At 42.7% G+C, this 26118-nt stretch overlaps 2 protein-coding genes across 2 annotated transcripts in view; one reads left to right on the top strand and one right to left on the bottom strand.

The window, feature by feature from the left end:
- GAS6 (growth arrest specific 6) overlaps positions 1-17419 on the top strand; it is a gene marked incomplete at both ends in the record, with an annotated part of 37019 nt that extends 19600 nt beyond the window's left edge. Inside the window, 11 exons of the mRNA XM_079549806.1 lie at positions 1534-1656; positions 3503-3622; positions 5436-5561; positions 5985-6106; positions 7070-7188; positions 7578-7767; positions 11403-11567; positions 12924-13092; positions 14425-14597; positions 15018-15246; positions 17268-17419. Of these exons, the coding sequence (XP_079405932.1) occupies positions 1534-1656; positions 3503-3622; positions 5436-5561; positions 5985-6106; positions 7070-7188; positions 7578-7767; positions 11403-11567; positions 12924-13092; positions 14425-14597; positions 15018-15246; positions 17268-17419 (1688 nt within the window). The remainder of the gene's footprint in view (positions 1-1533; positions 1657-3502; positions 3623-5435; positions 5562-5984; positions 6107-7069; positions 7189-7577; positions 7768-11402; positions 11568-12923; positions 13093-14424; positions 14598-15017; positions 15247-17267) is intronic.
- Positions 17420-22635: 5216 nt separating this feature from the next.
- Positions 22636-26118, bottom strand: part of TMEM255B (transmembrane protein 255B) — a gene marked incomplete at both ends in the record, with an annotated part of 67449 nt that continues 63966 nt past the window's right edge. Inside the window, one exon of the mRNA XM_079539333.1 lies at positions 22636-22803. Coding sequence (XP_079395459.1) covers positions 22636-22803 — 168 coding nt within the window. The remainder of the gene's footprint in view (positions 22804-26118) is intronic.

Raw genomic sequence — 26118 nt, 5'->3', positions numbered from 1 at the left:
ATTTTTCTGCCTAACATAGCACCTAACAGCTGGCCAAAACACAGCCCAAAAGTCCAAAAGGCCCATGGGCACAGTGTGGTGAACAGAGTGCAGTAGGAAGAAGTGTGTAAGGCTGCTAATGTTGCACATAAATAATACTTCTAAAATATTGTTTTGACTGCATATGGCACTTCTCATGAAGTTTCTCTAATAATTTTTTACAGCAAAATGTGTCAGATGTCTGTACTTTGTCATTTAAATCAATGTATTTTCTCTAAGCAGCAAGACATGGTCCTGTGCAGAGGGCTGCTGCTAATTGGGTGCTGCCAACTTACCTTTTGTAAAACTTTTTGTGTAGTCTTCCTTTTGTCTGGGCTGAATGGGTTTCTGCTGAGTTGTAAGGATTTGCTGCCAAGACTGTGGGATTGTAGAAAGTGTTGCTAATAACAGCAGACCTTCCCCTAAAGGCTGCTAGCTGCAGCAGCTATGACAGCTTCTTTCTCCTCCACCAAAAGGACAGGGTAGTCACTGCTCTGTGGTGCTGCCAGCCCCACTCTGGCACAAAAAACTTCTATATCTACACACCAGAAAAGAAGCCCAAACATCATGTGTTCATGTCTTAGGACTTCCTTTTTAACGTATCCTGCATTGCTCCTTCTGGTTAAGGTTGCGAAAACACTAATACCTTTACAGTCTTAGAAAGTTGTAATCTGCAACACTGCTAGAACAGATACTACATAAGAGCTCCCAGCTCATTTTTCAAGAGAACAGGGAAATCCTTAGTGCCATCATTCAGCTATCTCTGCACAACACCATCCCTAGAGTAATGGTGAATTCTGTTCTTTACTCAATTGTGTAATAGTTTGATACTTGTTCCCTCAATCCTCCCCAGAGCATGGGCACTGCTTTCTTTGGCCCTGTGGAGAACGTCCATTGCTGACTGTCGGAACTTGGCTTAAAAGTCTGTGTAGGACTTCATTCTGTGTTGGCCTGCTAGAAGCATAGCATTGTCTGCAAACCGGATGATTGGTATGCAGTTCTGATGCCATTAACTCATTGGTGTTTCTTATTTATTTTCATTCTACGTAATAGAAAAACCTAAATTGCTCAGCTCTGGCAAAAATATCAGATAAAAATGTTTTATAGCAATCAGTCTATCAACCTTGGTGAAATCCTCAGTTAAATTACCAAAAGTAAATGAAAAGATCACTCTTCTTCCTTGAGTGTTTAATTGCTGTCTGCTTTCTGTTTTTCCAAAAGTGAGGAGAGTAGAATTATAGTTATTTCAGGAGATACCCTTCAAACATGAGGGGTAGCAGCTCACTTCCTTTTGTAATTAAATGAATTTCACCTCACATTCCTGGCACAGCTTATTTGGCAAGTCAGCAGTAGGCATTGTTTTCCAGTTTTCTCAGGTGTGAGTTCTCCTGATAGTGATTCTCTGTTAATATTTAAATGTCTTGATTTTTAATAGGAGCTTTCATCATTGACCTCAATGCATTGTTCTGTTCTGTTCTGTGTTTGTGTTTGTTTTTAATTCCTTTTGTAAATCAGATTTGCCAAATCAGTGTTCTCCTGATCCTTGTTACAAAGAAGGGACTGTCAGGTGTGAAGATCTCAAGGGGGACTTCTATTGTGAATGCAAACGTGGCTGGCAGGGAAAAACATGTGATAAAGGTAATGCATGTTTTGTTCTCTTTCAAATCTGTAACAGCAATGTGTTGGGTTTTGCTGTATTTTAAATTAGTCACTGATACTGTGATGTCCAATTCAAAAGTCGTAGTACTGAACCTGCATTACACACCACTCATACTTTTGCCCTTATAGAAATCATATAACTGCCTCTCAGCATTTTAAAAATGTCTTTAATGGATTTCACCTTGGTGTTGACAAGGAAATTAAAGAGGTTATGCCCCAGCTTTCTGTCCCACTCCTCTGGAAAGGGCAGCACAAGTGAATTGGTAGTTGCTTTGCAAATGCAGCTCCCTCGACTGATGCTGTTAGCACTGTGGTTACAGAGGGCAAATTGCAGATCTTGTTAAACTGGCCCATCTTCCCATTCCCTTGTAGAAGCAACAGACAATTCTGGCAGATTGAATCGTAGAATCATAGAATCACCAAGGTTGGAAAAGACCTAAGAGATCATCCAGTCCAACCATTCACCTATTCCCAATAGCTCCCACTAAACCATGTCCCTCAACACAACATCCAGCCTTTCCTTGAACACCCCCAGGGTCGGTGACTCCACCACCTCCCTGGGCAGTCCATTCCAGTGCCTGACCACCCTTTCTGAAAAGTAATACTTCCTAATGTTGCCATTTCTTGCTAATGCACGAACAGGTGACGTTAGTCTGCTATATCCCTTCTCAGCGGTGTGGTATTACTCCAAATCCACTCATAGAGTGGCTTAGATTGGATGGGACCTCAAAGCCCACCCAGCCCCAACCCCTGCCGTGGGCAAGGCTGCCCCCCACCAGCTCAGACTGCTGAGGACCTCATCCAACCTGGCCTTGAGCACCTCCAGGGATTGGGCACCACAGCTTCTACTACAGCTTCTATTCATTTCCCACTTATATTCCCACCATCTCCAAAGAAAATATTCAGGCAGAGTATTTTTTCATGCAGTACGTCCCAAGCCCAAAGAGATCTTCTGTATTCTGTAATGAAATACTGAATAATTCCTCCTGTTGTTCTCTGATTCCTGTTTTTTTTTCTGGCTTTCAGGGCTGCTGCTGTTCTGTCTGCCAAAATTAAATGGCTGCCAGAAGGCACGGTTAGCCAGTCCAAGACTGTGGCCACTAAGAGAGCAGCAGATCCAAACCCTGAGTTCCCATTGTGAATATTGTGGTGAAATTACAGGATCACTCACAAGCAGTTTAAGTGTTTGAGACAGTTGATCCATGGGCTCTCAGCAGCCTTGAGTAACTGGCCAGTCCAAAGCACATCCCCTATTTTTCATACAAAATGCCATGAAATTGCTATTCTACCTACCAGTTGACTCTGGAGTCCCTTATGCAGACAAGGCATAGTGAGCAGGTAGGGCACACAGAAGGCTCTGCTGAATCAAGCAGGCCTTTGCTGCTGGTGTCAGTGGAGCATTGTAGCTGTGAATTCACTATCTCTTGTGTTCTCTTGTGCTCTGTAGTAGTGAGGATATCTTTATGTGTTGTTTAATACCAAACTTACTAGTCATTGTACCATCATAAAAGTTAGTTGTAGTACATGTTCTGCAAGCAAATTCTTCTTCTTCACCTCTATAGGCTGAAGATACTCTCCTGCACTATCTGACCTGTGTGGGAGGGATTCAGTTGCAGCTCCTACTCTGTCTTTTCTGTTATCAAATGAACTCAAGCCAGTGCACTTGAAGTGCTTGAATGCGATCTCTCTGCTTCTTGTAACCATCAGGTTGCAGATGTGATAGTTCCTCGTTTGCTCTTTCCCTTTCCCAGCTCCTTGCCCCAGTCTCATTCCACAGATCATGTCAGAGGTGAAAAGCTGACTGCAATACTTTCTTTTGGTGCAGATATTGATGAGTGCAAAGTGCAGCATGGTGGCTGTAACCAGATCTGCCTCAACAAGCTCGGCAGCTACCGCTGCTCATGCTACAGTGGGTATGCTCTCAAAGACAGCAAAACATGTGAAGGTAAGCCTTCCTGTCCTGCCTCCCAGCCCAGCAGAAGCTGAGGTCTGGGATGGTAACAGGTGCTCATGCCATCGCTGTATCCTGGCTTCTCTGTGGTCTCACCACACTGCTCTCCTGTGCCCCTAGTACAGGCCAGATTCACAGAGGTCCGTGGCTGGGGTTGTGCTAAATCAGTGTAACTGATCAGTGCTTGTATCCTGACACTGAGAGGAGGAAGGGCTGCCCGGGTGCATTGCTACACTCCTTCTCAATCTCATGAGCTGTAGTGTATGTGATTATAGTTTTTATTTTGCTTATTTATTGTTTCATTTTTCCAAATTTAGGTAAGTGCAGCAGCAAGTAATTAACTGAGATAGATAAAGACAGATAAATGCACTGCCACTGACTGTTAATAGCTGCAGAAAGGCCCTTGTGAAGGCACACCACTGTTTGACATGGCAACTGGGAGCAGAACCTGGAGATCTGAAGTAAATGTCTGAAATGGTGGAGTGAATTTACGTAACAGAACTTGAGCAACTGAGATTTTAAAAGCGTTAAGGAAATGCGTGCTGAGACATACACTCATTAGTGATCACAGATAGCTGTTAATGTTTTTTGTGTCTTGTGAAAAACAAGCAAGTCTGCTTATACACCCCCTATGGATGGAATGACATGGTTCTGAGCAGTTCACATACCTGACTCAACGTATTTATGCTGACAGCCAAAAAGAGCAGGATTTTATTGCTGTGTCACTTCTGCTGTTTGAAGTGATGATGGTATGGCCTACGTGGCATCCCTTGTAATGTGTACACACACGCAAATGAGCTGATGTTACCTTTGAATTGTAGTGTTTGTTAGAACGCAGTATCACACACAAGCTACGTGTCCATGCCCAGCCAGCATATTGCTGGTATTCATAGCAGATGCAATTAATGCTAGCTGGGATTTTTAATTGCATTTTAATGCTTTTGTGCATTTTGACAGTCTCCGGCTGTTAATTCTTATCATTTTGTGCATACACTACAGCATTAGTTTTTGCCTGTTGATTATAGACTGGGCTATAGATAGACTACCACAGACTACTTCAAATACATGGGAAAATCACAAAGTGTAACATGCAGTTGTAGTTTTAACATGTTAGAAAGCAAAGGTAAATATGAAATTCTATACTACAAATGTTTTTCCAGTACCAGGATTTTGCTGGGTATTAGTTACCAAGTTAGAAAAGCGTTTGCTTGTTTTTACAGGCCTCCAGTTCCAGTCCATTGCCTGCCTTTGTATGCACAACAACCACACAACATCTCTCAGACAAGGCTTGTTCTTTGTGACAGTCCTTCTTCCTCAGTTTCCCTTTACTAGTGCAGATCAGCAGATTTGGATCTCAGTTTTGTGAATGTGCTGAAGGAAAAAAAAGGTAGTTTGTTCGTCTGAGAACAGAAATCTCAGCTGAGTGCTGAGTGCTGCTTCTGTGTTTTATTAAAAATCATACAGCTTTTCCTCATTTCCTGGTGGCTGCTTTTCATCCCCCAGTTTCAGTCCCATGGACAGTGGGTTTTTGGTTTTGCACGGGGTTGCTCTGTTTCGTTTCCAGGCTCATTTTGCATTGTTCTTTCCAATGGTGTTCAATGGCTTAAAGAAAGAAGCAACAACTGGTTTTGAAAGCCTGACGTTATCCCTTATATCTAGATGAGCCCTAAAGGTAGATTCTTAAAGATAACTGTTTTTTCATTTACCAGAATAGAGGGATCACTTGAGCCTGAACCCACTCCAGTGTGCAAACAATGAAGTGATTTTACTCATCTCATGTAGTGTTGTTTAATTGCTTGTTTTGCAGACATAGATGAGTGCGCGGCATCAGCAGACATCTGTGGAGAAGCTCGCTGTAAAAATCTGATAAGCTCATATGAATGTGTTTGTGATGCAGGCTACAGGTATGATGAGCAGAGAAAGACTTGTGATGGTAAGCTCATAAACACAATAGCGTTATTACATGCTCTGAAGCTATTAGAGAAATAACCAGAAATTGATCGTCAGGGTTCAGTAAAAAAGGTCTTACTGCCTTTCACTATTTGTGAGCAACACACTGAGTTTGCAGTGATTTTTAGTGCATGAACCAATCTGTAGGAGACAGAGTACTGAGATTTCTTGAACTTATGAGAATTACAAGATCTGATGGAAGCTCAGAAGTATCTGTGCATGTTGTTGTCTCTCCTTGTATACTCTGGTATAGAGTAAGTACTGTCTGTGGATATGGAGCACATGAGCACAGGCAGGTGAAAGATGGTACAAAATAACACTGCTCTTTTTTTTTTTTCACCAAATAATTCATGTTCAGATAAATCTGGTAGCTGTTTTCTTCTCTCTTCTTTGCTGGTCTTTGTAGATATAAATGAATGTGAAGAACAGCTGTGTGAACAGATGTGTGTCAACTTGCCAGGGAGTTACACTTGTCATTGTGATGGCAGAGGGGGAGTAAAACTTTCCCAGGACATGAATACATGTGAGGTATGTCAGACTTCATTGATATAACTGCAGAATGGTCTTTTAATTTACATTGCAATTGAGAATAACTAACGAAGCGCTAGACCAAAGCCATTTGAGCTGAGTGACCAGCAGGAGGGAGTCAGAGTGCCAAGGGTGCATGAGCTGGGGGCAGTAGCTCACCAGGTAAGACAGAGAGGTCTTGTTAGCCTTTTATGGAAGTCTGTTCACTCAGAGTCTCTCTTCTCTCTCTTCTTAGGCTTCTGATGTTCCAGTCCAAAAAGAACGTGACAGTGACCATAGAATAGAATCTCACATTAATCTAGATTGAAAAAGACCTTCAAGATCACAAAGTCTAGCCATCAATGTGACTTGCTGAGTCTCATCACTAGAACCCTAGTTCTACAACCACACGTCTTTTAATTACCTCCAGGGACGAGGAATCCACCAATTCCCCCTTCCAATGCTTGACCAGGATAGCCCAGCAGCCCTCTGTTAAGCCATGAGTTACGACTAGTTGCACAAACTGATCAGAGTTAGGCCCAGTGGGACCAAGAGGAAAGGTGTCAGGGCATACCATGTAAGTTGCAAAACAGCACTAGGGCTTTATACATCCCTGATCATTTGATTATATGTTCCTGAGCATTTGATGGGCTTCAGTGGCAAAGGCTCCTTCTGTGTAAACCAGCCAAGAGCTGGTAGTGTTGCAGGCACCAAGTTGCAGTAGAAAACCTTATGCTGTACCTTAACAATGTGATTTCATTTCACAACAGGAAAGCATTCAATCAAGGCAAAGAGGAGGAGAGAGGGAAGGAAAGATTAAATGTCTCCAGAACTAAAACAGATATTTTAAGAATTAAACTATTGAAATGCCTTAGCCTGCTGTATGTATAGCAGCTGTGTGTTTGAGAAAAGAAGGCAAACTGCTTGGTTCTTATTCTGTTGTGTGAGAAGAGTAAGTGCTCAAAAAATGTGTTTTGATTATAGAACATAATACCATGTGTGCCTTTTGCTGTTGCAAAAAGTGTTAAATCCTTATACCTGGGGAGGATGTTCAGTGGGACTCCTGTCATCAGACTGCGCTTTAAGAGGAAACAACTGACAAGGTGAGGACAATTTTGAAGGACAGCTGAATGTGCTGGCTGGCTCTGATGCATGCAGTGGAGTCACTAAAGTAATGATTGTTTCCATGACCATATTTATTTGTTTGAATTATGGAGTACTGTCTTGCAAAACATTATCCAAACCAGTAATTGAGAAAGGCGGTCATGACCACAGAGCTCCTCAGATAATTACTAAAGTACACTAATGTATTTCTTATTCTTGATGCCATTTTAAAATCCGTCTTCACAGCTAAAGTCTTTTCAAGAGTGCATTAAAAGCTAGTATGTTTTAACAGACCGTAACTGCTAGAGCTGATGCTATCTGTATGGAAAGTACTGGTGGTTTTTGAACTCTGCATAACTAATTTATTTCTTGACACCTGTGCGGTCAGACTTGTGGCTGAGTTCGACTTTAGAACCTTTGATCCTGAAGGTATCCTTTTCTTTGCTGGAGGCCATCAAGACAGCACTTGGGTAGTCTTGGCTTTGCGCAAAGGACGGTTAGAGCTGCAGCTGAAATACAGCGGAATAGGCCGCGTGACCAGCAGTGGACCGCTCATCAACCATGGCATGTGGCAGACGGTGAGTATGGACTGCTTCTGGGAGCTTGCCTTTCTTTGCTTCTTCCTTCTGGGCTCTGTTAAGCATGGCTAGACTCTGTGTACTCTTTGTATTTTTGAGAAGATGCTTTTCCAGCCTGTTCATTTGAGCTTCTGCTTGCACACATTGTCCGTAGAAAGGTGAGAATGGGATGCTTTTCCAAATAAGTCAAATCTTACTTTATATCCAGTGTAAACTAGATAGCAGCACTAGTTTGCATTTGATGTTACTTTGAGAAGATGCCTTCTAGTTGGGGTTTGGCAGGGAGAAAGATGGGAAGATCTTTTAAGGAAGTCTCCAAGGAGGGTTAGTTTTGTCTATGATACGTGTGTTTGTTATGGGTTATTTATTGGTTCAGTGACAGGGCTCAGCTCTGGGCCTTGACAGATCTACTATGCTACACTATGCATTTTTTAACTCCTCAAGCCTGTTTATAAACAAAACATTCAATTTCCCTTGTAAATATATTGGAGTCTGTTAGAAATGGTGTGACTTGCTGCTTATTAATAACATAATCCCAGCAGTCTCAAGAGAAGATGCGCTGCATCTTGGAGCTGGTGAGGCTTTACTTTCTTGGTACTCTCAGAATATCGCCTGGTGATTCAGGAAGTATCATAGAGTATTACCATTTGTGGCAGGCTCATAAAAAGAGTCCTGTAGCAGGGTCTATGATTAGATTGCAATTTATATATGCCTTTTCCCCTTTTTTGTCTTTTCTCATTTAATTAGATGTGTTATCTTTAAGTTGATGTGTCTGCTGGACAGAAGGTAGGAAGTTCTTCGTTAACTTACATAGTGTTGTGGAAGTTGAACAGAGCAGCAAGGCAGAGTTAGAGGCTGAGCAACACATAGGAGACATACAGATATGAGTAGCTGAATCATTTTCTGTTCTAACTTTTCTTAGCATTAAGAAAAATAGAATTACATATTAAAGAGAAAAGGTGGGAAAAGATTTGATTCTAATGAATGAAAGAAGTGCATGCATTGCCAGCTCCTGATATTTGATAATATTTCCAGTGAACAAGGTGGTTTTTAATTCAGTTCCTTTACTGCCATTGAAAGAATTTTAGACTCCAAATAGGATCTGTAGAGGTTCAGCAAAGCTGTAAATAATATGTATGACATGCTGTATCTGGGCAGGTAGGGATAGCCTTGAAGTACTTATTTCTGAATTAAAGATTAGTCCTGCTAATTTGCAGTATGGTGAATCTAATTGCCTGCACAGGGAAGATGCTGGTAGGAGATGTAAAAAGCAGAACTGATGCCACTCAGATGGTTTGGGAGTTACAAAAAGCTGTTATTACCATGCTAAGCCATTTAAGACAGGAGTGTAACGTACTTATTGAGTGCCAGACCGCATTATGAAGGAATTACAAACTTTCCTGTACTAGTTTTGGTGGGAGATATCAGAAGCATATTTTCTATCTTCAAGCAGTGCAAAATGTTCAAACACTTGGGAGTTGCAGAGTAAACAGTACAAAGGCTGGGTTTGCTTCCTGCAGGGAGAGAAGGGAGTTTGATAAAAGTAATTATCGTTTTCAGGCAGCAAGTAGAGTTGCTGGTCTCCTGCCAGTCCTCAGTGCCAGGGCTCTTATCTCCATGCATTGTCATACCTAAGGAATTGGCTGAGTTGCTGCAGCAGTGTGATTGGTTTGCTTTTCTGTAGAGATCATAGAATCATGGAATATCCCAAGTTGGAAGGGGCCCATGAGGATTATAGATTTCAGCTCTTGGCCCCACACAGCACCGCCCACCATTCAAACCCTATGTCTGAAACCATTGTCCCAACTTTCCTTGAATGCCAGCAGATAGCCCTGTGGGTGCTGTGGTGTCTGTGTTAGTGACCAGCAGCCACGCGGTGGGACAGAGGTGCCACTGCAGCCAGCAGTGCTGCTGTTACCTTGGGCTAAATGGGACCATTTCTTCTTTTTCCTTTGTCTGGTGTGGTTTTGGATTTGGAAAGTCCTGTTGAGGAAGGGTTATTGCTTTTAACCTGTCTCCATGAAGCCACATATTTCAAGTGTGGATTCTCATGCATTTTTCAACTTCATCTTCAGTGAAGCACAACCCAGACCTCCTTGGTCACAGTCCAGACTCAAGTGCCATTTGGGAGCCCTTAGTTTTGGTTTGACCTGGATTTTGGGTATTGGTGGGAACTTCACAGATCTGAGGAAACAGTAATTTTCCTATTTAACTTTCAGCAGATAGAGAAAAAAATATATATATTATTATTATTATTTTGCTATTTAAAAGCAAATAAAAAAATCAGCGGTTCTTGATCTCGAACAAAAGTTCAAGAATTTTGAGAACTTCAGGCCAGTATTTCTACTGAGGTATACTCTCTGATGTTGATCTGTCCTAATCTACTTCTAGGTGATTATTCCCAGCATTGAAAACACAAAAGAGCAAGCCTCAGGAAAAGCTTTTAATACAGTGACATGTGTGTAATCCAGCTGAATGAGGTGGCATGTATGATCTGACAAGAGTAGATAATGCAGTCACCTTTTGTTTATCTTGATTTCACTCTCCAAATCATCATTTATTTTCCTATTTGCAATGTCTAGTACTAGTATGTGGACAGTATGGTTGGCACAAATAACAGCTTATTCAGGCTGACTGTTAAGCAATCCCAAGCAGATTCATCTTTGGCTCTTACCCAGCAACTGTCTGTAGCCCAGTTCCTTGCCGAGCAGCCCACTTGCTTTTGAGCAAGGAGCAGACAGAGTTAGCCAAGGCAGGATGCCAGAAATCAAAATTGTGTACCCTTACGGCTAAACCTTTTGGGATCATTGAGCTCTCTCTTGGCAGTCTCCAAGCAGACTATGGCACAGTACTCGATGCTCTTTGCAGCAGGATGAGCCGTTACCACAGGCTGTTGGGTGTCAGCCTTGGGCTTCTCCTCCTCTTCTCTCCCCATGGAGCTGGCAGCTTCGTAGTGTTTCTCTGTGCAGCCTGGTCTCTTCCTTTGTAAGGATGCAACTTGTCACAGGTTGTTGTTCCTGTGTGACATCCTACGTAAAGCAATTCCACTCAAATTGTGGCAAGTTTTTGAAATTTCAGTGAGGACAGACTGTTCTTTAAAGCAGCTTTTAGGAGATGTGGAGATACAACTTGCAGAGACCTTCTGAAAGAAAATGTGCTTATTGCACGTTTTTATGACCCTCTCCAATGTGACATATTCGATTATTCTTTTTTGGGGGTCAGCACTCTACAACTACACTTAGTGTGGCTGGAAGGCTTCTGCTTCCTTCACTGGGCCAACAAAGACATCTTCTTGTCTGTCTTTCCGACTTTTCCTTTCACAAGCTGTCACAGTAGGAAGTTTCTCATTAATAACACGTTCCTGCATTTAAATTTTGTTTAGAGCAACCTGCAGCTGTCATGTAGTTGATCTGTTCAGTTAGTTGTGATGCTGTTCTGGAGTACCCGGGCTGTCTTTGCCATTAGGGGAACTCCAGATTGTTGAAGGTGGAACGTAACTTGACAGGTAAACAAAGAACCTTGGGAGCACACAATATTTCTGCATCCTGGGGATTTTGCTTGTGGCGTCTGTCCTTTAGTTGAGGCTGCAGCTCATTTCATACTGACATTTTCTGTTTACGATTTTATTTCTTCAGATCTCTGTTGAAGAACTTGAGAGAAGTTTGGTTGTAAAGGTCAACAGGGATGCAGTTATGAAAATAGCTGTGTCAGGGGACCTGTTTACCCTAGACAAAGGACTGTATCAGCTGAACCTGACAGTAGGAGGCATTCCCTTCAAAACAAAGGACCTTATTGTGCCGGTAAGAACAGCACGATCACTTCTGTTGTTTCGTAGGGCTTGATTTTGTAGGGCTTGATTTCACTGATTTGTGTTGGGGTAATGTAGAGCCCTTCTGAGAGCAGTTCAGCCTCCCCTGAAACAGGCAGCATTATTACCTTCTGGATACAGATTTTTCTCCACTGAGTATAGAGAGAGCCGAAGCCAGGAGCAAAGCTGAAACTCTTGGTGAGATTGGGTGAGATGTATTCCACTCCAGGCCTACAGAATTAGGATACCACAGGACTGGAGCACATGGCAAAGCCCTGAGAACTAGCAGTGACCGTACTGTCTTGGAGATAGTGAGTGGCCCTGGCATGCCAGGAGACAGTGCTGGGCAAGGATAACATTGTGCCCTGTGGCTTTTCTAATTCAAGTAGGTAGGGCATACAAACGAAAGTTAGGGCACTCTGTGGATGAGATTGGATGATGCTGCATGTCTGAAATGGCTGCTGCTCAGGATGTCTTGTATGTCCACCACACACAGAGCTGGCACCTTGAAACTCAAATTGGCATCTCCTTGTTTTTAAACGAGGTGACAAGCTTGTGGCTCGGGGACAGGCAGCGCAGCAGCTGAGGCAGGCTTCTGCTCCTCTCATGGAGTCATTCAGGGCCAGTGTTTCTCTGAAGCACTAAGCCAGGGGTGTGGTCTGGATATATGGTGAAGAGCCAGAAACTCCTGAGGTTTTTATCCTGGCTCAGACACTTAATTCTCTCTGCTTCAGTTAACTGGGGAGAATGCTGCTGGTTGAGGCGCTTTGCAGGGAGCTTTCTCTTTACACATTACCTTGCGTTTTAATGCTGGAGTTGGGTCCAGGATAACAGCACGAGAAGGTGGAAGGAACAAGGTGTGCAGAATAGCATGCACAGCCACCCCTTTCTTAAGCCAGAACACAGCTTCTACCGTGACCAAGCCCAACATGATGTGTCTCATGAAGGCTGTTTTGCAATGACACAAAGGATTTATTTACCCTTCCATTTGGCCTCCAGTGCTCACAGTGCAGAACTATGGGAGTCACAAAGCCCTAGCTATAAAGCTTTAGAATTAATTGCAGTAATGCTGTGCAGCGTGTAGAAGCAACAGAATCATTACAACCAAGTGAGTGGTTGCCCTAGCCAGTGCCCTTCAGTCCCGAAGAAACAAGCTGAGCCCAGAGCAGTTTCATGGGGAATGCTGACCATTCAGGCTGCAGTATCGGGGTTGCCACCAGTTGATTTCCATGTTTTTGGCATATCAAAGTAATCTATCCTATTCGATATCATAATATCCTCTGCACCTGAAATAGCCATTCTTCACTCAGCAGTAGTTTAAGGTGTGAGATAGTGATTTTCTTCCTAGATAAACCCTCGGCTGGATGGCTGCTTGCGGGCATGGAACTGGCTGAATGGGGAGGACAGCACTATCCAAGAGACCATAAAGATGAATGAAAGGATGCAATGCTTTGCTGTAGCAGGACGAGGGTCTTTCTATCCTGGCCGAGGTTTTGCTATATTTAATCTTACTTACAGTAAGTACTTCTGTTGTTTTTTTTTCTGACTGTTCTCCTGCCATTAAACGTATGTGGTTAATAAACAGTTATAATTCCGTAGGTATGCCTAGCTCAGTGTTGACTGATGCAGAAGAGACTGCTAGCTGAGGATGGCGAGGAAGTGGATAACTTGTGATTCACAGCAAAGGAAGGCTTATTTATTGTGGCTAGCTAGTGAGGACATGGCCAGCATGAGTTTGGTTCTCTGTGTGTGGCTCCAGCAGTGCATTTCACACCTCAGCTGACTCCAGCTCAGCTGCAACACTGGAAGCTTCATAATCCCTCTGTCAGCAGTGAAGCTGCCTCCAGCCTTGTCCATTCTCCTGAACAAGGAGAACTCCAAGTTGTAGTGTCAGCTGTCTGTCATAGAATCATAGAATCCTTAGTGTTGGAAGGGACCTCCGAAGGCCGTCTAGTCCAATTCCACTGCACTGAACAGGGACACCACAGTTAGATCAAGTTGCCCAGGGCCTTACCCAGCCTGGCCTGTTTACCAGTCTGTTTACCACACAGATTCAAAAGCTGCGAATTATGGACAAAGTGCAGATGAGAGTGTTTCACACAGATGAGTCTTCAGCACCTTCATTTTTATATCCTTCTTTCACCTACAGGCAGTAATCCTCCTCTTTTGTTGGGGATATTATTTACATTTATACTTAGAGTATTGCAAAATATGGTGATCCAGCGTAGCTAATACATGTGGGAAGGCTGCAGAGACAGTGGTCCTCATAGCCAGCATCAGTTTTTGAATTACAGGGGCACTGAGTCAATAAGGAAGATGCCAGCAATTTTAATTCCATATTCAGCAGTTGAGACACAACATCACACAGTTCTGACAGGGTGATGATCAGGAGGTGATTAGTTGCTGATCAGTGTAGTGTGCTTTTTCAGTTTAATATAGGCTTTTATAGAAGCGTATGTCAGATTTGGACTTAGATGCCTTAGTGACTTTTTGACAGTCAAGAACAATGCCAGAACTGGGTGCCATGCCTTGCAGCAGTTCTCTGAATGTGGTGGCTTGACAGCCATGGGAATTTAAATCTCCCTTTGTGATAAAAAACTGAACTTTGTCTTTTGACATTCTGAAAAGCAGTATTTCTGCAGGGATTGCAGAAAGTAAAAAGAGGAAACCGATGCCACTTTCTTCTCCGATTATATTTCAGGTGCTTTGGCATTTTTTCCTTAAAGAAATGTAGCAGTCCATGTGCTCATCCATCGGTCCTTTTCTACTGACAGAAACTGCACATTCTACCATTTCACCTGTTATTCTTATGTCTGTCTTGCTACACTATTTTTGTTTTCTTTTTGTAGTGCAACCTTCCTCGGGGAATGAAAACAAAACAAGTTGGAAAATAGAAGTAAATGCTGTAATTCAGCCAGCAACAGATACTGGTGTGATGCTTGCTCTGGTTACAGAAGGAGCATCTGTCCCTCTATCACTGTCTTTGATCGACTATCACTCCACAAAGAAACTGAAGCAACAGGTACAGACTGAGCATTTTTCTACAGAAGACTCCTTGCTATTTTGGGGGACCTGGTAGTCATTTTCACAAAACAGCTGTCAAGTTATGCCTGCTTATTTGCACTTGCCAGTTCAGTACATGGTCTGGGGCTGGAGTGCTGAAGTCCTGCCTGTTAAGGATCTGTGTTGGACAGTTCTCATAAACTCTTTGCAAATGTAGTCTAAGTAAAAGATGGATCTGGTCACTTGAATGCCAGCATACTTTGTTAAAATTTTCTGGCATAAAAGCTGTTCAACATCATAAGCGAAGGATTTCCATTCTCTGGAGCTCAGTAATAATCACAAAGCAGACGAGTTTAGGTGTCACTCCAGACATTGTGTAAGTGTGGGTACGTATAATTCAGCTCACTTCCTCTTTACTCTTCTTTCCCTTACTGTCTAGTTTGTCATCTTGGCTGTGGAGGACACAGTTGTGTCCAGACTGGCACTAAATCTCTGCGATAAGAAGGAACACTCTGTGGACATCCTACTTAAGAAAGACCAGTTATCCCTGAGGGTAGATGGGATGGAAGGAGAGAGTGAATTAAGCACCTCTGAGTTAGAGGACAGCCTGTCCATCTTGGAGAGCTCTTTGCAGTCCGCAGTGAAGACGTACGTGGGAGGATTGCCAGGTGAGAAGCCAGTTTCTTAGTAGGGCATTCAGACTCTTACCTCACCTTGAAGAGATGGCATTCAGGAAAACTGTCTCAGCTCATTGAAACAGGAACCTCATTCTATGTTTCTGCTTGTGCAGGCTTTTTCTGCAACACAGGCATCTGATCTCCAGAAATGCGAGAATGTTCTTGACCATTTCTTTTTTTCCTGAATAATTGTGTCCTTTGTGGGAGACAAAAATAGGAAGAGAAGGTCTTACTGGTCAGCAATAGGGATGGTTTTTCTGAATGTTAATGAGGTGAGAATGTATGAGCTTTGTGCTTTTACCTAAGTTCTCCTTTTGGGGAGATCTCAGTTCTCATCTGTACTCCACAGCAGACTTTGATAGGAAGTGTCAGAATTGGCCCAAGGTTGCTGTGAGGACATAGCATTCATGCCATAGCACACAGCACCTGGCCTCCCAGCTTCTCAAACATATGTGTCAGAGTTTTCTGCTGTTTTATCTCTAAAATCTAGTCTCATGGTCTGACTCCCAGGTCTGTATGGGCTCCTGGTATAGAAGTTCTCTGATAAAATGACTCATTCCAGCGGTCATGAGTGGCCTCAAATTGTCTGACTGAAGCTTGGGAAACGTGGTGATTCCCTCTGGTTGATGTCCTCTTCAGGCTGAGCACAGCAGTCCACAATTTGCATATCTCCTCCCAGCAGATGGTACTTAGGGCCCAACCAAGGGGCTATCACATTTTTCTGGCTTTTCAGCAACTTAGCTTCTTATCACGGGTCAGTTTGCAATTCTGCTCTGAAACTGAAAGATCAAACTTTCACCTGAGTCATGAAGTCAGGGGGTTGCCTCTTCTGGCTGGGCTCGCTTATCAATGCTGAGTCCCCAGATACAGCTTTCTCCAGAGCACCAGGGTGCACTGTGAGCCAGCCATTGTACAAGCAAGAGATGCAACCTGCTTGCTTCAGGTCGCCCTTAAATACATAAACTCAGTCCTGTTCTGTAGCTGCTCCGAGTTCTCTGTTGTTAGCTCAGAGTAACTGGGTGAAGCACGGATTTCATTACCTAGAGCTAAGTGGTATCTGTCATAGCTATGGCTCTTGGACCCATTTGGCTTCTGTGGATGTAGATGCTTTCCCCTTTTGCTCAGTTCTCCTGAGAAGCAGGAATTCCTGCCTCTGGTCTGCTTTTGTCATTGAGTGGAACCCAGCACTTGCACTGAGAAACCTTGTCACTTTGCCAAATGAATAAACATTTCAGCACCACGGTTGGATTCATCATTCTGGGTTAAATAACTGTATCAAATGGTCAGACCTAAATGAATTTGGCTTTACATTGTTTTTTTCCTGATTCATTACCCAGAGGACAAAAAAAAAAACAAAGTGCAGTAGTCATGCTTAATCTCTTCGGTCTGTTCGCAATGAAGAATCCTGGGTCAAGATATGCATGACATTCCATACTAAGTACAGGTAACACTGTAGATGCAAAATAAATAGTTAAAGAGGGAACGTATAAGTATTTACTCTCTCTTCTGTGCCATTTTCAATTCTAATAAGTTCTAAATGATGTGAGTTATATGATGCATAGGTGTTTGTCCAGGCAATGTGTATACCGACCAGGTAAATGGGCATTTAAAGACCTTTTGTTCTTTACAGGACCACATTTCAAACAGATCCATTTCTAATCATAACAGAAAATTTGACCAGATTTGCAACTGTAACACAAAGAAAATCTTCGTAATAATTCCAGATTGTATCTTACAAATCCATTTCAAAGGATGTCCTTAAGCTCTGCCACACAGGACAGCAATCTCAGTGATTCCTTTGCTGAGTGTTGAAGACATTAAGCACATGCTGACAGATTCTTCAGGCTCAAAATTTAGTTTAAATCTACATGGGGCATGTAGATTTAACATAAGACAGGCGCCCACTTCTGTGTATGAGTACAGTTCTCTAGAAGGCGATCATCTGAGCGTAGGTACAATGGGTGTTTTTTTAGAAGATGCCCTCAGAGATGCTTGTTTTTCCTTTGGCACAGATGTTAACGTCACCTCCACTCCAGTCACAGCATCCTACCATGGCTGCATGACGGTGAAGATGAGGAACAAGGCGCTGGACTTGGATGAGGCTCTGTACAAGCACAGCGACATCACATCCCACTCTTGCCCTCCAGTTGAGGCAGGTCCATAGGTACCACTGCAATGCGAAAGTTTTGTACTCAGAAACTTTCAATGCTTTTTTTTTTTTAAGATATAAATTATTCAGACCTACCGCACTGCGTGTATAGTTTCTCTTTAAACACTGAAGTTATGTAGGAGCTACTGATCCTTATGTCAGATTGATTATTGAAATACTCCTTTGCTTTGAGGTCTAAAGGTTGTAATATATTTGTAAATAGTTCGGAAGAATAATATTAAGTAAGGCAAAAGTACAGAATATGCTTAAAGTGAATGTTATGTTTAGACTATAAGAGACAGTTTTATCTGAAATTTGGAAAACCTGGTAATATATGAGTGTGGACTGGAAGAAAAATAATAATTCTGTATTATTTTTATTACCAACACTGCTTTCTGATTTGCAAAATATGAGAGAATAAAATATTTACATACAAGTTCTTAATTTACCTGTACTCCAGTTATTCTGTACTCTGATCTTTGGCAGTGGTATCTCAGGCTATGCCTGATGCGAAGATGAAACTAGTGAGTGTTTCTGTTTCATTTTGGGTTTGTTTGTAGATCGGGGATTATGTGCTTATGTCAGTATTCCATGGGCTGTAGAGCAAATGGTTGCTGCTATTGTTATTGCTGCAGCTCTGGTACTGCAGATAGAAGACTCAGTTGTGACCTTTAGAAAAATTCTGGTCAGCAGAGAATGGGAAACAAAACTGGGTCAGCAGGAAACAGAAGGAAAGGTTCCATAAGCTGAAAGCCATATGGCATTTCTGTCAGTAACCACTGAAGCTAATGATGAGGTGTCAAGAACTGGGAATATTATGTGGTGATGACATTTTTTTTGCTGCTTGATTTTTCGGTTGGCTCATTCACTGTGAGCGTAATGGGAGCACAGAAGCTTGTGATTGTGAGAGCTTGCCAGGTAAAACTGCAGTGCAGTGAGGATATGCTTGTGGGTTTGCTCAGAAGAAGCTGTAGCACCATGAAGTGCATTTAATTTTTAAGCTGTCCTTGTGCAGTTGGGGCAGGCTTTGCCTCCCCTGCCTCGACACGCTTAAATCTTGATTTATTTGGTCCTTGTCTTCCATCAGGTTAGATTAACAAACTGAGACTGAGAGAGAGATGCTGTGGTGGAAATCCAAATACTGGAGGCTAAGGTGACCGAGAGGTCATGGATTAGTCTAATAATCTGCACATGACAACATCTGTGACCAATATATGGAGACACACAGCAGCCCCAGAGGAAAGGATGGAGGAGGGTGAAGACTATCCCAAACTTTTACTGGTGTTCTGCCTTATTTAACAGAGGAAAGAATTCTCTTAGCCATTAGGCAGCATGACATCATAGCTCCATATCATGGCCGAGTGAAGCAGCGATGATGCAATAGGGCAGAAAGACAAGAGCTTTATCACTTTCAGCTAACCTACTCTTTTACACTCAGAAAAAGACCTGTCAGAAGTCCTGCTTATGCTCAGGTATGACCAGATGCCAGTCTGAAAGGATAATTGCTAACTAGACAGCAATAACAGACAGATTTGCTGGCAGACTGTGCATGGGTAGTAAAACACAGAAGCAGTCCTGTGCTTTTGCTTTTTGTTGCTAAGCAAGAGAAAGCAAGTTATTCCCAAGAGTGTTTTCTGCTACAGTCAGTGATTCTGCATCAGCTGGAGATGTGATGGAGAAGCTAATAAACATCTATGATTCCAGTGAGAGCAGGGAATCCTGAAGGTACTGTGGTTTGTTTTCTGTTTCTTTTTCCTGGTTATTCATCAAAATACATCTCCTACTCTTTTAACTTGGAGAAGCTCTAATGAAAACAGGACAAACTGAGAAGATGAAACAAACCGTGTTACTTTGTTCTTTGAAAAGAAGTGTGTTAGCAACCAAGTCTTATGTCTACCTTTTTTTTTTTTTTTTTTTTTGTAGTGGTTCCCAAAAAAATAATGTGGCACAAGTGAATCACAAATACTCCTGACCTTTGTGTTAATGCAAGTCTTACTATTTATGAGGCCAGATACTGGAGACATGAATCCTGTGGTACATAGTGGTAGTCTGCAGTCTCAGGCTTAATACTATGTGAAAGAAACTATAATTCCATCTTCTAAAAGCAGTCTAATTCAGAGTTAAAAATATCTTCAGGACTGTGCATATCTGTATGTGTATGTGAAGATACTTTGCAGAGATCACAACAACCCCCCAACCCAAAATGTGCTTTAGAAGAGAAAGGCACAGTCTGGAGAATTACTGAAAGGGAGTGGGGAAGGGGAACTTCTGTTTCAAGCTTGATTGCTTTAATACTCTAATACTGGAGGAAAAGGCAGCTGCTTCTATATACTGTTGAGAAGAGGAAAAAATATAATAAGAAACATCCATTAATTCCTCTTCAATCACTGTTCTTCAACCCAAGAGAAATACTGTTCTAAATACTGTTAGCAGTCCAGCTGCTCAACTCAGAAGGAAAAGGTCTGTTCTGGGTTTTGAGTCCAAAAGTTCAAAGATGTCCAAAAGTGAGTGCAGGTAGTTCTCCAGGGAAAAAAGTACATGTGGAGGTCCACTCGTGTTCCACTCAGTGCATGATCAGGATGGTTGTGTTCTTCCCAGCATGCATTCGCACAAAAAAAGGGGCATTTTGGATGGGTTGAATTTTTACTCAGAAGAAAAATAGTGGTCTCCTCACTGACTTCTGTTTCTCTTAATTGGATTCAGATCACTGACCTTATCAACAATGTATGCAAGGCACCTTGTCATTGACCTCAGCATTGCTTGTCTAAAATTTTGCATATCAGAAAAAAAATGTAAAGGAACAAAACATGGTTTTTATGACCCATATAATTTAACCTCTGATTTTATGCATGTTAATACTGGTTTTTATAAAAAAGAATAGAGATAGAGCACATGAATTAACAGATGTTCATGAAAGGTGGAAAATATTATGTAAAAGGTTGATCATACTTTGCTCTATTTTCAGCAGGTCTGATGGTGTCACTTCCTTTCATAGGAAACTGTCAAGTAGGCTGGTTTTGTTTATATAGCATTTCTTTATATTTCCATCATATGAAGCAGCTGCTTTAAAATCAAGTGAGAAATACCTTCCTTTCCCCACTTTGCTCTTTGGCATTCAGGAAATTTCTGTAGCTTCACTGCTGTCTAGACAGTAAGATTTACAGAGCAAGCAGTGGCATCATCTGTCTTTCAGAAGCAAAATGCGGTGGTGGGATGCAGACATCTGATGGGTTTTCATCCTATAGTAGCTACTTCTGCCACAAAATAAGAAACCCATGTGCTGAAGGATCTGAACTGATGATCGTGTGTGCACAGTGAGGGGGACACCAGAAGGCTGTGCTGCTGTTCAGTAAGACAAGAACAGGCTGTAGAGTTGGGTGGAAAGGAACTGTAAGAAGTTCAACAAGAGCAAGTGTAAAGTCCTACACCTGGGGAGGAATAACCGCATGCATCAGTCCAGATTGGGGACTGACTTGCTGGAAAAGAACTCTCTGCTGAGGGACCTGGATGTGCTGGTGGGCAGCAGGTTGGCCTTGAGCCAGCAGTGTGCCCTGGTGGCCAAGAAGACCATTGGGATCCTGGGGTGTATTACAAAGAACATGGCCAGCAGGTTGAGGGAGGTGATCCTCCCCCTTTCCTCCACCATGGTGAGGCCACATCTGGAGCACTGTGTCTAGTTTTGGGCTCCTCAGTTCAAGAAGGACAGCAAACTGCTGGAGAAAGGAGAAAGAACTGTGCAAGGCCACAGAGATCATTAGGGGCCTGTAAGCATCACCTTTATGAGGCAGGGCTGAGAGATCTGGGGCTGTTCAGTATGGGGAAGAGAAGACTGAGGGGATCTTATCAACACTTATAAATATCTGGTGGATGGGAGTCAAGAGGATGGGGCCAGACTCTTTTTGTTGCCCAGCGACAGGACAAGGGGCAACGGGCAAATAACTGGAACATGGGAAGTTCTAACTGAACATAAAGAAAAGCTTTTTCCTGTGGTGGTGACAGAGCACTGGAACAGGCTGCCCAGAAGGGCTACAGAGTCTCCTTCAGTGGAGATATTCAGAACAGGCATGGGCACTTTCATTTGCAACCTGCTGCAGGAACCTGCTTTAGCAGTGGAGTTGGACTCGATGATATCCAGAAGTCCCTTCCAAGCCCTAGAATTCAGTGGTTCTTGTGACAGAGTACAAACGACTTTCTTCCTGTTAGTGACACTGTTGCAAGTATTGCTGCTTTGCCTTGTCAAAGGGTTTTTAATTTTGTACAACAGGAAAAAATATGAGGGAATTCCAACCTTTCATCAGCTCTCTTTCAGTGGTTGCAGAATTATCCTATCCTAATTGGGACAGGTGCAAGTCAGCATGAAAGGCAGGAATGGTGTGCAGAGGTTGATAAGCTTAAAAATAACTGGAGTTAACACAGAGTGGTTTTAGTTGTGATCCTCTTTTGACTAGGAAGGAACTAATTCCAATACTAAAGTGCAGATTAAGTAACTGTCTGGAAATGGCATTTTCAGCACACTGACATAGCATTTTACTATGCAGACTAGATTGACACAAGGTACCAACCAAGGTTACCAAGATCAAAAAAAATCCAGTAAAATTCACCTTTCTGTGTGAAACTGAGGGAACTATTCAGTAGAGTGTATTTCCCTCTGTTCTTTCTTCTGTCTTCATAAATATAACAGCCTTAGGTACAGCATAAATATACACAGTCAATTTTATTGGAAAATAATTGACACACTTTTTTTATTGGTACAACACTTTCACCAAAGAGGGTTCTTAAATAAATACCACAAGCAAACAAACACCTAGGCTCTTTCTACCCAAAGCAATTGACTCGTAGGGCTCCAGAGTACTCATTCAGACAACACAGACTAAAACCCTTCTATATTGGTTTATGAAAGCAGAGTACGTATGCAGAGTGTTTTCTTCAATTCTCCTCTGGAAGAAAACCATTCTGCAGTATAGGGAGAAGGAAAAAACTCATGGTAAGTAGAAAGCAGTACTGCATTTGACCTCAGGCAGACTGGGTGGTGACCTGTCACCCCACTGGGGATGAGCCTGCCCTGACATTTCCAGGTTTCTGCTCTGCTTAGTGAGATGTGCCTAAAAGCAGAGTGTCTGTAACACACTCTGTAGTGGGTTTCTTGGAAAGTCTAGTGCCTGCACAGCACAGGGCTTCCAAAGGTTTCTTAAAAACAATACCTGCTAACTACCTCAAATAAATACTTGGTCCTATGGTGCATATGGTGGAGGCTTTTCTCCAGGCAAGAAGTAAGTCGGTGCATAGAGGGGCGGAGCATTGGGGGGAAGACCGTAGCTGGAGCTGGACTGAGAGGGAGGCTGAGTATCTTCTGATAAAGAAATGTCAGTAGATGATGTTCCTGGAAAATTGCTGGCAGGCTGTATGTAGACAAAGAAAAATATTTTCTTCAATAAAGAATTATGACCCCCGTTTTGCAGCTCTTAGTTGTTTGTCAGTTAAGTCAGATAAGTATTATCAGGTAAGTATTATCCAGTATGGCCCATGGTTAATTTTCTCTTGCATTGCAGCACAGCACTCCAAACACCTGCATAAGGGTAGCAAATACAGTTTATAGTGAAAGAAGACAGATTCCATCTGTAACCCAAGTCATTTTTAATTGACATTGTGCATACAGCTAAGCAACAGAACAGAACAATAATTTCTGTAGGTTTCCTGGGTGAGGCATGGAACCCAACTGGCTGATTAAGTTATGTGCAGCTGCTAGTCTTCAGGCATCACTCTGACATGTAAGTTATCTCAGAGTTGTAATACTTGCTTAAATGCAGGGTCTTATTGCTATGCCAAATGCAGACTTCTCTTACAAACAAATTTACAGTTAGGCATGTGTCTCCCTGTAGCTCTTTCAGCTGTCTCAGTTATTATGGGGCTTTGGCTGGAAAGAGGCATGACAAATGACCTTAGGAAACAGCCCATGCTGAGTAACAACCAGAGTTTGTTAAAACTTAAGGATGCATCCAGGAACTAAAGTTTTGGATACAATCCTACTACTACTTTAAGCCAAGTTTTGCCATTTATCGCAAGAGGGTCAGGATTTCACTCCTCCCCTCACATGCCAGCACATGGCAGTCCATGGGCTTCATCAGAAGAGTTGTGCTCAGTTCCCCTCAGGTTCAGGCCTAAAGTGCCTGGAATTTAAAAAAAAAAAGTAAAAAAATAGTAATCATGGATCTGTTATTTCAAGGGAAATGAAAAAATCCAAGCAAGAAAACAGTGCTGTCTTGGGTACTTACCATCTAGATAGTGATACCAGGGCTGATACTTTGCTGGTGGAACCTCAGAGCTACCCAGGGCTACCAGTCCCCATGCCACAGTACCCATCTAGCTTCTTTGTAGGACCTCAGGAGACTGCAAACTCCCATGGAGAGGAAAAGTCCTGCATTTGTACCACAGCGTGACTTAGTGAGAAAAGAGATTTTGCAGCAGGAAGGGTGTTTATGTACCACCATTATCCAGGAGGCAGTGGAGGTAACACCCAAAGACCTGCTGGCTAGATCAGCTCCAAACATAGTTGTTGAGCTTAGTGTGGTTTGGTTTCTGGTTTGGTTTTGTTTTTGTTTTTTTGTAGCTGTTGCTTCTCTCACCCTTGAACTGCATCCACCGTTTCCACACATCTGTCTGGCAGTGCTTCTGTAATGAGCTCTTTGTTTGGCAGGCACGGCTGCCACAACCATACCACTGTCATCACCTCCAGCCTCCACACAGCTAATCATTTACCTGACCAGCTGGCAGCTCTCTGACTAAGACTGGTTGTGTCTGAGTTGTTCCAGTAAGGACTGAGTGATTTTGTTATCACATGCCACAGTAAAGGAAAGAGCTGCTGATTACAACTTTGTCAAAATGCATTCCTGTTGTCTCTTTTTATTTTCATTTTCTGGTTTCTGCTTGTGGACAGACTGTGAGGTAAACTAAGCATTTACTAACACCCCAAAGAGTGATTTTTAATTATTTTTTTAAGACTGTTCACCTTTCCAGCAAGCAGTTACTCAGCGAGATACTACAGAACACTAGGAACATATCATAGAATCACAAAACTGCCAAGGCTGGAAAAGACTTCCAAGATCATCTAGTCCAACTGTCCACTTACCACCTTCCCCACTAAACTAACCATACCTGATCAATTCTTAGGTGAACTCTTAGCTGAATGAATTTTGTTTCTTTTATTGCCCTGAGCCACCATGTGTGTGACCCTACCTTAACTGGAGCAGGTGCAAGTCAGCATGAAAAGCAGGAATGGTGTGCAGCCAAAGGGAATGCAGAGAAAGAAAGGTGCGTCTTGCGGTCTTCCTCACCAGTAACCTTAGGAAGGATACTGGAGGGGGAATGAGGACTGAGGATGAGTTGCCAGCCTCCAGTTGGGCTTCCCATGTGAGCTCAGCTCCTGGTGCTCAATGCTGAGGCCATCAGCACCACCTCTACCTGTGCAGGGCTTGCATGGCAAGGCTGCCCTGAGAGTGCTCCTGGGAGTTGGGGCTCTGTCACCCTCTGAGTCCCCAGCCGTGGTAATGTTACTAGGTACTGCCAAGGCAGAGATGGATCCTGGTCTACTTGGAAGCAAAAATTTTACACCCAGGAGATGCTCATGGTTACCCTCTGAGGCTCCAAAAGTAAATGCAAGGCCTGTGTAGACCTTTGGCCATCAAACAGCTTTATGGCTGTCTAGCAAACCTGAGGCCATCTCAGATGCAATATCATTAGGCAACCGTGTCACAGCAATAAGATACAGGGTTCAGCCTTGAATTTTGATGTCTCCATTCAGGTCTCAATGACATCACCACCTAGGTGAACAGACTCACTCAGATGGAGTCTTCTACACTGCAGACATCTTCATTCTGCTGCCTGCACATCAGTGTCTAGCCCTTTTGGGGTGCCATGCAGCATGCCAGACATCCATACTGATATGGTATAGGGATGCTGAGACCTGGACTCTCTTGAAGCATCAGCAAGTACCAGGTGGCTACCTGGTCTCATCACACAGCACTAGATCTCAGCCAACGGCCCCTGCATTTAGTTACATTAATCACAGTAGTCCAGACTCGTCAATTGCCTTAAGGACCAGCACCAGCTAAGGAGGTCTTCTGGAGGTCTGAATGCAGCAGCAGGGCACTAAGAAGGATTGTAAAGGCCTCCAGCCCTATGGGTTCAGCCCACAGCTCTCAATGGATGAGCATGTTATATCAGCATTTGGCTGTTCCAAATAAAGTCTGTTTCTCACATTCACTTTTTTGTAACTTTGAGTAAGTTTATGATACCTCATAAATATAGCATTATATCGAAGCACAAATTGTCTCCAAAGTACAACATATTAGCTTATACATACACTAAGACTGTTTGCTTTTTTTTTTTTTTTTTCTTTCTTCCAAGAAAAGGATTAAGTGCTTTCCCTTTTGGATGGCTTGCACTTCTTGCTAACCTCTCCTGACTTGGAGACAGCTGGTGATGTCCACCTCTGAGTGTCAGGAAGGGAAGATAAATAACACGCTTCTTAGAAAAAGTAGAAACTTGTGGTGGGGGGAAGTATTTAAGTGCTAGTTTTCAAATGCAATTAAGAATTTGGGATAAATATTTCTGTTTGCCAGTGGACAAAGGACTGAGCAGTTGCAATCGATCCTCAGGACTACTTACATGCATTTTTTCAGCTTCATTGCTTGCTTTTGTCTGTTTGTCCCCTTCTC

Source organism: Tetrao urogallus (genome assembly GCF_951394365.1).
Source record: "Tetrao urogallus genome assembly, chromosome: 1".
In the NCBI taxonomy this organism is placed as follows: Eukaryota; Metazoa; Chordata; class Aves; order Galliformes; family Phasianidae; genus Tetrao; species Tetrao urogallus.
This window is presented reverse-complemented; position numbering and strand designations above follow the sequence as displayed.